Here is a 14,019-nt window from a genome sequence, read left to right as displayed (position 1 = left end):
CTGTAAAGAGGGCTTTGCACAATAGAGCTTACAATCTAAAATAATGAAACCTTTATATCTTGCTGCTCGCTAGATCTAAAATTCACTTCCAGACTTCCCTCATAAATAATACTCTCAATTCCAGTAATTTCTACAGATGAGCTGTGTCTTTCCCATTGCACTCAGGCCCAGACTGGTATACAAAATAGGCCCTGGCCCAATAAATAGTGTCTGTCTGTGGCACCTTACAGCAGCCCCTCTGGCATTTGCCAGAATCCACAGATTGCCAGTCTGGGCCTGAACCAATTCAGTGTTTATTATTAACATTTATTTATAAAGCGCCAACATATTCCGCAGCGCTGTACAATAAGTGGGTTACATACATTGGACATACAGAGTAACATATAAAGCAATCAATAACTGATACAAGAGGTGAAGAGAGCCCTGCCCAAAAAAGCTTACAATCTACAAGTGTTTCTAAAAATAAGAATGGAAGAAACTCTGCCAGTGGCCACCCTGTGACCTGTTCCACTGAGTAATCACAATACACCCATAGGGCTGGTGGCACAAGGGGTGGATTCGGGCTCTTCTCCACCAGCTGAATAATGCTGGCTGTGGATATGCCCAATAATGCACTTTATTACAATGGTAAATGTAAACGCTGTGTGATATGGCAATTACTCCTGAGATGCAGGCCTCTGCATAGATCATTCTGATCTTGCCCATTCCCGCACCTTGTGTTTCAACCCTTTATCCTTATACACTGTAAGCTCCTTTGGGCAGGGCCCTCCTACACCTTTTATCTATTGATTGCTTTATATGTTACTCTGTATGCCCAATGTATGAAACCCACTTATTGTACAGCACTGTGGAATATGTTGGCGCTTTATAAATAAATGTTAATAATAATACTAGATCTCAATAGAACAGGGCATGTCGGCATCACATTCCAAGCTGTTTATTTCCCAGCGAGGCTGCAAGGATTCCTTTCATGCACCTGGTGGGTCAGTGGTCAGATTCATGTGAGAGCCGGAGACTCCATAACCTGGTACCGTTCCCACAAATGCTCCCTCTCAGTCATTGCTTATCTCTCCTGTCGCTCTGGAATGTGGCTCATCCTTAACATTCCTCAGCTTCACCCTTCCTTTGGATTAAGATAATATGTCTGCTCTATAGAGAGGAACCACCTTGCTTTCCACAGCTGAATCGGATCATTTACACCGACATATTCACTAGGAAATAAAGGTGTCAGTAGGGCCCAGTCACTAGCACCTGTGCCAAAATACATGCAGAATTGCATCTATCCAAGTGCTGTTCACAAAGCTACTTGTGCCAATACGCATTTAAACAGATACAGTGAGCAAAGTGCAATTTTAAGTGCAATCACCATGGTTTTTTCCCACAACGCAATGGGTCTTGGGCAACTGCATCCGATTCAGCAAAATTAACACCACTGCACATGCATTTCACCACAAATTGGATGCAATTATAAGTCTGGCGTTCTGTCCAATGTTGTTTCCAGCGATTGTTTGGGTACAAGCGTGCTGTGTCTGTTGACTAAGGGAACCCTAGGTCCAATAGATCCAAAGTAACAGATACTGCCCACCAGGGGTACCTATACCCTGTATTATAGCCAAAAATAATATCAGAAATGAGCTCGGAAGCCAAAACGGCCAGAACCAGGATTATGCAAGTTGAACCAACTGGTCTCCACAGTATTATACCCCTCAATATGACTGCCCCACACTTCAAAGTGCTTGTCAAACCCACAGTTGTCTGGAGAAGAGATGCCTGGGGATCGCTGATGTTATCACTTGTGCAGAAAGCATGGGGTGGGGGAACTGCCTCTGTGTCTGTTATTATTGTGTAATAATATGTTGGGTGAAACAGAATGCCATGAAATGCTTGGGGTACCACAATGTGCAATGAAATGCTTGGGGGTCCCAGTGCATCATGAAATGCTTGGGGGCCAGGCTGTGAAATGCTGGGGTCGAATAATGTGCAGGACAAGAAGTCAAGTGCACTTAGCACCCTGCCAAGAATGTCAATGAATTGCTGCAGGTCTCTGTGCCCCAAACCTGTGTTCCCCCAATACAGCGCTGCCCGCATTCAGCTGTGATACATTCTTGATAGGTGGGGTCAGGTGGAGCCATATGGGTTTTTTCCCCTTCCGCTCCTATCTTGTGCATCATGCTGACATGTAAGTTAGGGAACGCTGATGGGCACACTTTGCATCTTGTGGCAGATTATTTCTCTAGAGAGAGGTAGCCGAGCCCTGCTGCCAAACATACAAATGTGTAGCTCAGCAAAATCCACCCTGTGCCTCTCCAGCTGAACTTCCACCCTAAATACAAATGTTATATTTAAAGTAACCACAAAATCACTGAAATCACTAGTGTCAGCAGGGAGGGGATTAAGCACTAAATGCAGAATTGCAGCCCTGTAAATTACTAAATAGAACCCCTCTAGCCCTGTGATATGTCCAAAGTAAAACCACAATCATCAAATCTTCCTATTTATTAAAACCTTGTTCCTTAAAGGCCAAATACATTTATTGTTTGATGTTAGAATAACATAAAGGATGGGATGGTTGGAGTAATTAGTAAAAGTTCAATTAGTGTACAGGGTTATATGACACCCCCTGCTCCCTTTATGTTTAGGGATAGGCAAGCTTTGCCCGCTTGGTAACAGTAATGGTAGGAAGAAAAGACCCTGGAAAAAGCCAAAAGCAAAAATGATGGTGAGCAAAGAATAAGCAAAGAATAAGACTACACCCGGGGAAGAAAATGCCATGGGTGACATAAGTCTAACTGACATAAGTAAAGAGGTAAATATCACACCAATAAGTGATTGTAGGCTATTGGCTGTGTAAATAACCCAATGTCATAGGTGTGACTGGCAAATAGACTGGTGACATCCCCACATTATACTGAGTTTGTTCCTAGACAATATGGCTCATATATGAACACACGTGCATTGTGCAAGTGCCATTTCGGATGCAAATCACTGTGTTTTTTTTCCTTTTATGTGTCAAAATTGTGCTACAAATCAGATGTAATTTGTATGTAGGGTTGTCATGGTGGGGGGTTATGTTCCCATTGTAGGAACCCTGGAGCTACCAATAGGTCCTGAGTTGCCAATATTGTGAGTTCCGTATCATTCATCAAAAGAGGTAGGACTTGCAGTTATGTTTCCAGCCATTTATTATTTCAGTGCAACAATCTGCTCACTTTGGTGAGGTTGCCAAGTGAGCAGATCTTTTCCATCTATGTGCTGTTCCAATTTGGGCTGTTCTGAACCGCTCTGTCCAACAACTGAATCATAATAAGGACATGTGCAGACCCAATTGCATTAGTGCATCAAAGTGGTCCTCACCCAACAGAATTTTTAAATCTGTCCATACAAGGGCAGAAAAATGCCAACTCAGTCTGGAGGCGCAAATTAGCATCTTAAATCTGTGTATGTCCATATTTATTTTATTTGCCTAGTGGCTGGAATCTGCTAAGTGATTAAAGATGATGAACACAACCATGGACTGTTGGGAGGTGTTGGGAGTTGAAGGCCAGTAGGATAGACAGCTGAAATTTGTCTTTTATCTTCCCCCAAGCGCCACCACTTCTAAAGAATGAAAGAGAAAACAGTAAAATATTTGTTTTATTTGATTTTCTTGGGATCAGTTTATTATTGCTACACTATGGAGAAAAATAATATTTTAGGTAATAAATATTTTAACAAAAATGGAATAATTTCCCAAGGATCTCCTGACAGCAGAGATCAATGCTTTTATATAAAAAATTCCACTGAAATGGAGCAATCGTTCCCCCTGAATTTCCCCGGATAAGGGAGTACCGCCTGTTCTACGCAGTCACCCTGTGATCCCGAAACAGTTTCGGTTTGGATCATCATTTTGTGGGGGGAAATTAAGCAATTTATTTACAGATCTGCTTGGCCGCCCAGGGCTCATGGAGTGATTAAGAAAAACAAAGACCTCCCACCACATACCAGAAGCATTTGTATCTGGCAATGGGTGAGGGAGATAAGAAAGGAAACATACCCTGTCTCAGACCACTTTCCTGCACACCCTTAGAATTGCTCCGAGCGACAATTTAAAAAAGGTGGAAAAAGAAAGAAATTGCTTTAACGGGGGCAGAAGAACTTCATCATTAATTGCTGCGGATATTCTACTAACAGGTACTGGGATTCTCACATTATTCCATAATATATAAAATGAATCTGTTGGGACTTTATAAATCTCTGTTAATAATAATATTTATAGTAATAATGATAACTTAGACTTCTCAAAACTGTTGCATAATGTATTTTTTTTACACTTAAACAATTTACATTTTCAGACCATTTCAGTGGTTGCCTGAGAATAAGTGTGGAACATAATAAGCAATTAGACACAAGGAGTAATCAGTGCATTGAGCCAGGAAGCAGACCGGCATTGCAAGTTTAATGTTTAAGGTCTGCATTCAAATCCTACTACATTTAGGGCTGCTTATGTTGTGCTTTGGGTAGGATTACAAATCCAAATTACTGATAGTTGTTTGTTTAATCTTAGACTAAAACATAATGCTACAGGCTTCCAACCCCTCCCCCCGGGTCCCCTCCTGCCCCCATGTTAGTTACCCCACAGTTTTATCTGCAATACCTGGTAGTATATAGGTAGTTATTTGGTATCAGTTGGGAAATATGTAAAAGGGGCAATTAAATGCCAATGTAAAAATAGAATTCTGTTAAAAACAGCTCACTAAGCCCACTGGGGCACCCCTAGCCCCCATGGCAGCTACACAACAGTCCTACTTGCAATTCCTAAAGGTAATTTACAAGTTAGCAACTGGGAAATATCTTGAAGGGCCTATTAAATGCCATTTAAATCTTAGCTAAGAAATGCAGGCACAACAGGTACAATGCAAGTGGGGCTTACCCCTGCGTGTTTATTTCAAGTAAAGAAATGTTTCAGAGACGGACCCCTTCGTCTATTTACATACTACACATATGTACAAACGGGATACAGTATATCAATTCACTAGTGATCAAAGGTTTGGAATCACCAAGAAATGTTGGCGTATAGATAGAAAATGAAACTTCCATTCACAAAGATAAAATCAAATGGATCAATGGACAAAGTCATTGTTTTTATGTCATATAACTGATCAGGTCATCAAACATCAGAACTCCAGTTTTGAATAACTTTGCCTTTTAAGCTGTATCTGAAGATACCCAAGGAAAGTTTCAGCCCCTTATGTGGCTCCTCCCACAGGCTTGTAGTTGATTCTTCCTTACAGTGAAGATCTTCCCACAAGGGCTTGTTGGGTTGAGGTAATGGGATTCTACTGGCCACTCAATCAAAGTGCTACTCTACTACTGATCCTATACGTGTGTGTGTCATGGAACATGCTTTAATTAGGCCAAGCTGATGGGATGCCCAACCTTGCTGAGTTGGTTACAACAGACACCGTGGCACTGATGGAAGCCGAGGTGTTGGGGCTGGATTGCTCAGAGTGGTGCCACTTTGTATGAGAGTATGAATGCTAAGCCCATGGGCTACTGGCCACATTGTCCTTTCTGTTGTTGCTGGCGACTGGGGCAGATCCCGGAGACATTAATTTTTGGCCTAGAAAAATCTCTCAACCTTCCCTTCATCCAGGCCTTGCATGCTTAGCATGGCCAACTCAATGGTAAAATAACGCTCACAGCGTCTGTCCTATTCACATTTTTCATCTATTTGCTCATTTTCACAATGCAATTTAAAACACAATCCAGCAGGGGCCATCAGTAACATATAAATGTTCCCTGGATCTATGACAATATGGCATCCTCCCTCTGTATTCTTACAGGCTGCATGCTTATCTGCTGTGTCGTGCCAGTACCTGCTCTGTTTCATCATGCACCTCATTTGGGCACAGTAACAGTGGGGCTCACTTCATTATGTACCAACAAAAAATATCCACTTGTTTGATTGTTATACAGGTATAGGACCCGTTATCCAGAATGCTCGGGACCAAGGGTATTCCGGATAAGGGGTCTTTCCGTAATTTGGATTGCCATACCTTAAGTCTACTAAAAAAATCAATAAAACATTAACTAAACCCAATAGGACTGTTTTGCCCCCCATAAGGATTATTTATATCTTAGTTGGGATCAAGTACAGGTACTGTTTTATTATTACAGAGAAAATGGAAATCAGTTTTAGAATTCGGAATTATTTGAATAAAATGGAGTCTATGGGAGACGGGCTTTCCTGTAATTTAGAGATTTCTGGATAACGGGTTTCCGGATAAGGGATCCCATACCTGTACTTCCTATTTTAACTAATGAATTGTTCTTAAATTCTTTTCCAGAAAAATAAAAAGACAACAAGATGTTCATTGGCGCAAATTACTTGGGGCTTCTATTGTTGCTGCTGGCATGCCTAAAACAAGTCCAAGTGATGGCACAACAGTCTGTCGTACCAGAGACCAAGGGGACAACTTTGTTTCATGTGACAACTCAGAATGTGCCCGGATACAGTACAGAGAAGCCTTGTAAGGAGCTGCACCATGGGAGAAACATCAGTTTAAGCAGCAGAAGTCTCAGTGTATTCCCTCAGTGCCTCCCTAGCGACACAGAAGCTTTGGATATGAGCAATAACAGCCTGACGACCATCACTCAGCCCAGTTTATCTAGGTTTTCTCAGCTGCAGTGGCTGGATCTGAAGGACAACCAAATCCAGGATATTTATTGTGGGAGTGATGTTCTAGAAAATTTGGAATATCTGGACCTCAGCTCTAATAATTTATCTGACGTCCCACGGTGTAGCAAACTGCAGAGGCTCAAGTGGTTATCCCTTGCAAGAAACCCAATTTCCCAAATCCAAGATTTTGCCTTTAGTTATTTTCCTAGTTTGGTGTTTCTTAACTTATCTTACACAGAGCTTGGGAAGAGCCCCTCTGGGGACCTCAGTGTTTTCTCCTTTGCTCTGAAAGTGCCAGGGGCACCGGTTAAATCATCTATTGAGACACTTGATCTTAGCAGTACATTTCTTAGTGAAGGTGAGTTGGTTACAAAGGCTCTTACACTACAGATATCAAGTACGGGTGTGTATTAAAGGGGTGGTTCACCTTTAGCTTAACTCAGTATGCTACATGGATCTTTCCGTAATTTGGATCTCCATACCTGAAGTCTGCTTAAAATCATTTAAACATTAAATAAACCCAATAGGATTATTTTACCTCCAATAATGATTAATAATGTGTGTATTGGGATCAAGTACAAGGCATTGTTTTATTATTACAGAGAAAAGGGAAATCATTTTTCAAATTTTAAACAATTTGCTTAAAATTGATTCTATGGTAAACAGAAAACACCTGGCTGCACCCCAACCACTCAGGCCACACCACATAACACTCAAACGCACCCATAATCCTCACAAAGCCCACCCAGCTCCCTACTAGAAATACCCTTTTTGTGATCAGCTTATCTGTCTGGACCTCCAACTCCAACAGGAGCTCGGACAGGACTTGTCCCCACATCTGTGCAATAACTGAGGATAAATGAAACCTGTTGTGACTGATGACATGCTGGAATCATCTCTGGTGGCCACACATTCTAAGATTCAGTTGTGCAAACTGATCACTAAACAACAGGTTCTGTTGGATAATGTGTGTACCTTCCTGCCTTCATGCACTATGGAACCTTTGGGTAACTTCAAATATTCTGATATAGGTTTTTTTGGAGTATTTGGGTCAAATTAAGGTTCATTAGTCAACTTGTCCATTGCTTGCAGTTTGCCAGCTGCCTAGCCACAAGGCAGCGTATCACTGCCTTAGCCCTCCTGAAGTGGTCTACAGACATGGACTTGCAGTGTTGGAAGGGGGTGAGCAGCCAAAACAGGGGTGATTCCCCAGGTCAGGGGTCCCCAAGTGTTTTTACACGTGAGCTACATTCAAATGTAAAAAGAGTTGGGGAGCAACACAAGCATTAAAAAAAGTTCCTGGGGGTGCCAAATATGGGCTGTGATTGGCTATTTGGCAGCCCCTATGTGGACTGGCAGCCTACATGAGGCTCTGTTTGTCAGTGTTTTTTATTCCGTCAAAACTTGCCTTCAAGCCAAGAATTCAAAAATAAGCACCTGATTTGAGGCCACTGGGAGCTTCATACATGCAGTTGGTGAGTAACATGTTACTCTTGAGCCACTGGTTGGGGCCCACTTCCCTAGGTTTTCTCCCAGGGACCTTAAAAGTGAATACATCCAAGTAAATTGTTGTTATAAGCAAATCATAATATGTGTTTTTTGTATTTCAGTTGGCCCTTTTTGGACCAGTTACCTCAAAAACCTGAAGGAACTCTATCTTCGCAGTATGAGTAACATAAAAACTCTGGAGAAGATCCTCACTTTAGATTTTCCAAGGCTCGAGCTACTAAGCTGTGCACATTCCAGCGCTCTCGCATCACTCGATCAGTCTTTGTTTGAAAATGGATCTCATCTGAAGCATGTTGACTTGGAGAAGTAAGTATGAATGGGAACTTGTACTTCCATTGTATTTGTATACTTTATTTAGCCTTGGAGTGCTCCCACAACCTCTTTTTGTGTATTTATGTATTTTAGCAGATTTAATTCTGCAGGAAGAATGGCCAAACTTCCATGTGGGTTCAGCACCCCCACACCCGTCCCTTTAATCGTGGTCTTATGCCTTTAAAAAGAATGGGTGTTGGTTAATGGGCAGTCTTCTCCTCTACAAGCCGCAAGCGGGGGAGGATTGGGCCTGGGGAACCAGGCAATCTCTCTCTATATAAGCAAAAGGCATAGGAGTGACTAAGCCCTCTGATTCAAACCAGCCCCCAGGTCAAGAATGGCAATAGTGCACGGGAGTGCCAGCCTTTGAAAAATATGACCAGAGGTAAATAGATAGGACCACCATACGGGGTTTACCTTGACGTGGTATGGTGGCTTACCAATCTTATGATCAAATTTTGTAACTAAAAACCCCTGTTTTTTGTCAATATACTGTATGCACTAGCATGAAACTAATAGACAATTTACTTATGAAACAGGGGACCAGGGAATGTGCATTGATCAATCCCTTTTTCTTTTTGTATGTTTGTAGTTAATTTGGCCAGATCAGTTGCACTTCCATTGTATTTGTATACTTTATTTAGCCTTGGAGTGCTCCCACAACCTCTTTTTGTGTATTTATGAATGGGAACTTGCCCTGTTTCCATACTCACTATTAGAGATATGGGTGTTAATTATCCAGCACAGATATTACTATATTCACTTTCTAAGTAGCTGACACAAGCAACAATGTAGTTGCAACCTTTTTGTAGATATAAGTTATGTCACTGTACTAATAATCACTGTGGTAGTGTGACTTGCAACAATGAGAACAATGAAAGCCATTTCTGGTGGGAAATAAGTTGCAGAGAGAAAGAACCCAGACATTTAGCACAGAGTCTAAAGTATGAAATAGGAACACGGTTACAATAATAGATAGATTTGCAATTGTACCAGGTTCCTCTGTTGTCTGTATTTTAGCCTCATATGCAACCCTTTTGGAAACAACTGCCCTAAGCCAGAAGTAAAAACAAACCTTTGGGCAGTTTGTACTGTAAATGGCCACTTTTTATTACAAAGATGCCCAGTGTTTTGCATTTACCATTAAAAGTCTCTTTCTGTTCTGTATTTGCAGCTGTAACCTTACTGCCGTACCCCAATGGAACATAAGTTCCCCTCATTTGAGCCTCGTTCTTCTTGGGAATCCTTTGGCCTGCCGTTGTGATATGACCTGGCTTGTGTCTGAGCAGATAAATGTAACACTGATCCGGTAATTTAAATGGTGCTTTTTAAACACAGGAAAAAGTTGCCCCATGGTACTACAAGCTACCTCTATAGTCTCCAGTTAATGGGTTTAAATAATTGATTTAATAAATGAATCACCAGTTCAGTTAAGAACACAAGTGGCCTTTATCTTACCCCTACCACGGCCTATCAACCAGAAAAGCTGAACCATTAGGCTGATGCCCCAAAGAGCAAGTTAGTCACCCGCAAATATATGAACCCCTGGAGGAAAGGCCTTCACATTGCTTCGGTTTTCCAAAGTTGCACGAAGTTGCCTGCAAGAGGGAACTTTGCGTGAATTCAGAAACCTGAAGCGATGCGAAGGCGACTCCAGAAACTGACACAAGTACCAGCAGTCAACCAATGAATGTAGAATTATACAAATCAGAGCCAAAAGAGGGCCAATTACTGCCAAATAAATGAAACATCTAGTTAGTTCTTCTCTATTTAAATTATATCAGAGGTTATCAAGATGGTATCAGTCTGATTTATTAGGCTTAGTTATCTTTGCACAGCATCATCATTTTAATAAAGTCCAGGATCTTAAAGGAACAGTAACACCAAAAATGAAAGTTTTTTAAATCAATTAAAATATAATGTACTGTTGCCCTGCACTGCTAAAAGTTGTGTTTTTGCTACAGTACCGCTAATATAGTTTATATAAATAAGCTGGTGTGTGGCCATGGTGGCAGCCATTCAAGCTGGAAAAATGGAGAAAAGGCACAGGTTACATAGCAGATAACAGTTAACCTCTCTAGAATACAATAGTGTTTTATCTGTTATCTGCTATGTGCCTGTGCCTTTTCTCCTTTGAATGGCTGCCCCCATTCCTACAGAGCAACTTTGGTTTATATAAGTTTCTGGGGAAAACACCCCGGTTGTACCAGTGCAGGGCAGCAGTGCACTATATTCTAATTACTTTCATATACTTTCATTTTTTTTGGCGTTACTGTTCCTTTAAGTGGTAGAATATATAATAATTAGTCCGTTACATAAATATAAAACAGAACCAACTGACCTAGATCAGATTTCTTTGCAGCCCTAACACAGTCTATATGTATATATTTTTTTAATATATATATATATATATAATAATATATATATATATATATATATACATATATACACACACACTCATTTTTGAATTCCTGGCTTGGAGGCAAGTTTTAGTTGCATAAAAACCAGATGTACTGCCAAAAGGAGCATTCTGTAGGCTGCCAGTCCACTTAGGGGCTACCAAATAGCCAATCACAGCCCTTATTTGGCACCCTTGTGAACATTTTTCATGCTTGTGTTGCTCCCCAAGTCTTTTTACAATTGAGTGTGGCTCACAAGTAAAAAAGGTTGGGGATCCCTGTTATATATATGGTGTACAGGTAAAGGATAGAAATCATTTATCCAGAAAACCAAACTAAGATAGTAATCCTTTTTGGAGGCAAAACAATCCTACCGGGGTTATTTAAAGTTTAAATTATAGTTTAGGAGACAAAGTATGGAGATTCCCAAATTACAGAAAGACCCCTTATCCGGAAAGCCCCAGGCCCCCAGCATTCTGGATTATGGGTCCCATACCTGTACTTTGGTTATTTTTGACACTGAGGATAACGTTCTCCCTTCTCTTTTCTTTAGTGCAAATGAAACACTGTGTAGGCAAGGAGATGGACTTGAGATTTCACTCGTACAGTTAAATGGCGAATGCCAAAAAAAGCCAACTCCATACGCCACCGTTAATAACACACCAACAGCAGCAAATAGTTTGAATGACTCGGTCGTCTTCACTTCTACTCCTCTCCATCTTACTCCTCCTCATGAAACGTCAACAGTGCCTTTAGACAAAGCGACGATCACGCAGAAGGTCGAGAAGAACACGGGAATTATCACTGTGTTCAAGCAAACATCTTCCGATTCCTTTAATGGGCAGCACCAAAATCCTGCCACTCAGGCTACTACTGTGCTCTTGGAAGGAACAAATGTACCCACAACGAGCTTTGGCAAATCAGAAGCTGCCACAAAATATTTTTCTGGCACCTCCCTAAGCAAGGACTCGGGCCTCACCCTACGTACAAGTACAATAAATAGCCTTGTTGGTCAGATAACCCAGCCTCCCCCAACTGTAAGTAAGAAACCCAATATCTCTGTTCCCTTAGAACTACCTGAAATGCATACAGGGGATTATTATTATGATGACACGCAACAAACAACAACATTAAAAAGCACCAGTAAGCCTTGCGATTATAAGCCCTGCAGGCATCTCCAAACAGAGTGTCATGAACTTCAGCGCCTGACACCATGTTTCTGCCCTGGTTTAACAGGGAACAATGTCCCTCCAGACCCTCCAATGATGCAAGGGGCATCCGAGATAACAGACACATCTGCCCAGATCCACTGGTGTGCACCAAATTCCAGGGTAGGAAAGTACCAGCTTATTTACCGTCCTGAGGGAGATAAGAACCAGACTGTTGTTGACAACATCTACATCACATCAAGAAAATACACACTTTATAACCTATTGCCTGATACGACTTACCACATATGTGCATTGAGCTTCAATACAGCAGGATCAAGCCAACCGCTGAATGATGACTCCAGATTCCCCTGCACAGAATTTAGAACCAAACCAAGTTATGTTGGTATATTGGCTGCTTTATGCACAGTGGCTGGAGTAGCGATGGTCGCCATAATTGTATTATCTGTCTACTTATATAAGGCCTGTAGAAATAACCTGATTAATCAATATGATACCCGCCTTGTTTCCTACAAAAACCCAGCATTTGAATACCAGTTAAATATCCCATCATACAATTAACACTTGCCACTGTGCTGAAAATGGTAGTATCCAGTCCTGTAATGAGAATAATGTTACTGATGGGTATAAAGAGACAACCAGGAGGGGCCTGCACAGAGCCTTGACTTCAAGCCAAATAAACATCTGTGGGATAAACTGGAACACCATTACTCGGATGGGTTGAACTTGATGGACAATGGTCTTTTTTCAACCCTATGTAACTATGTAACCAGGCCTGATCCCCTTTTGGGAGCATTCCAAAGGGGACCTGTTAGTTGAGCAAAACAAACTTTACTTACACTATATAAATTATATAAATCTTGTTTCCCTCAGTCTTGAAATTCACAATCACAGCCAGCAGGCAGCTGCCATTTTGTAAACACTGTTATTAAGACAAGCTTTCCATCATCCCAAAATCTTGTTTATGCTCCACAATCTGGCACCTGAGGCCCATAGGATACATAAATGAAATAACACGGTATGGATAGTAAAAAAAACAATTTGGGTTTCATGTTTAATTTGCAAAGGACATTTTTATACAGATTTTTATGTGTGGGTGACAGGTCCCCTTAAATTATAATCGGCCTGCCCTGAGGCTGCACGAGTCCCTGTATGGCCTATGATAAGGCATGACGGGGGCTGCTGACATAATCATCTTGTCCTGTATCAGCAGCTGTGATTTTGTTATCCTTTCATTATTAGATACTGTATTGTGTGTTTTCATTCTGTAAATTTTTGTAAAAACTGCAGAACAATATTTGTCTTCTGGAAACCAGAGATCCCCCCAGAATTCAAATGGCGATGCTTGAATGTTTCCTTTCTTGAGAAAATGCTACACAGAGAAGGTTAAATTATAAAGTTTGTGCTGTTTGTGAGTTCCATATGCTTCACTGTTTATTTAAACATCTCCCAATGCGCCGTGAAAAAAAATAAAATAGCAATTTCATACAGTTAATCTGGTTTTCACCTCCAATTTGCTATGTTTATAAAGGTTGCATGGCATGAGTGGGCAGCATTCTGTCTGTATGCGTGTGTGACAAGGAGTGCGTACTTACTGTATTAATAATGCAGGTACACAAGTACAAGTACAGTACAAGTACAGTACAAGTACAGCTATATGCAGAGAAGAACTTATAACCAGGCAGAGCTTTCTCAGTGAGTGTAGTGTCAGACTGGGATCCCTTATGCCAACCCAGAATCTGGCCCCTACCTCCATGCACTACAATGGTTCCAGTTTCCACCTCTCTGGCACTGTGCATACCTAGAAGCACATACTATTCACTTGACTGGACCAGGGCGAGTTGGTCAGCGGCAGTGCTCAGCGCTTCATGATCAACAGCAGCATCAACACTTCCCAAAGGGCAGTAAAGCTGCCCTTTTAGCAACATCCATTGCTGACCGGCTCCTGGCACGTACAGCATAAAAGAAAACT

The 14,019-nt window shown here is 41.4% G+C and overlaps 1 protein-coding gene across 1 annotated transcript; it reads left to right on the top strand.

Moving 5' to 3' along the window:
• The first annotated feature begins 4,054 nt into the window (after positions 1-4,054).
• lrrn4 (leucine rich repeat neuronal 4) lies at positions 4,055-13,537 on the top strand. Its single transcript, NM_001126807.1, is given in 5 exon segments — positions 4,055-4,170; positions 6,327-7,016; positions 8,269-8,473; positions 9,654-9,788; positions 11,432-13,537. Coding segments are annotated over 4 exon segments (2,118 nt in total). The 5' UTR covers positions 4,055-4,170; positions 6,327-6,415; the 3' UTR covers positions 12,609-13,537.
• Positions 13,538-14,019: the final 482 nt, after the last annotated feature.

This window comes from Xenopus tropicalis, chromosome 5 (genome assembly GCF_000004195.4).
Source record: "Xenopus tropicalis strain Nigerian chromosome 5, UCB_Xtro_10.0, whole genome shotgun sequence".
NCBI lineage: Eukaryota > Metazoa > Chordata > Amphibia > Anura > Pipidae > Xenopus > Xenopus tropicalis.
Note: the sequence above shows the minus strand (reverse complement) of the source record. Positions and strands in the feature narration are given on the sequence as shown.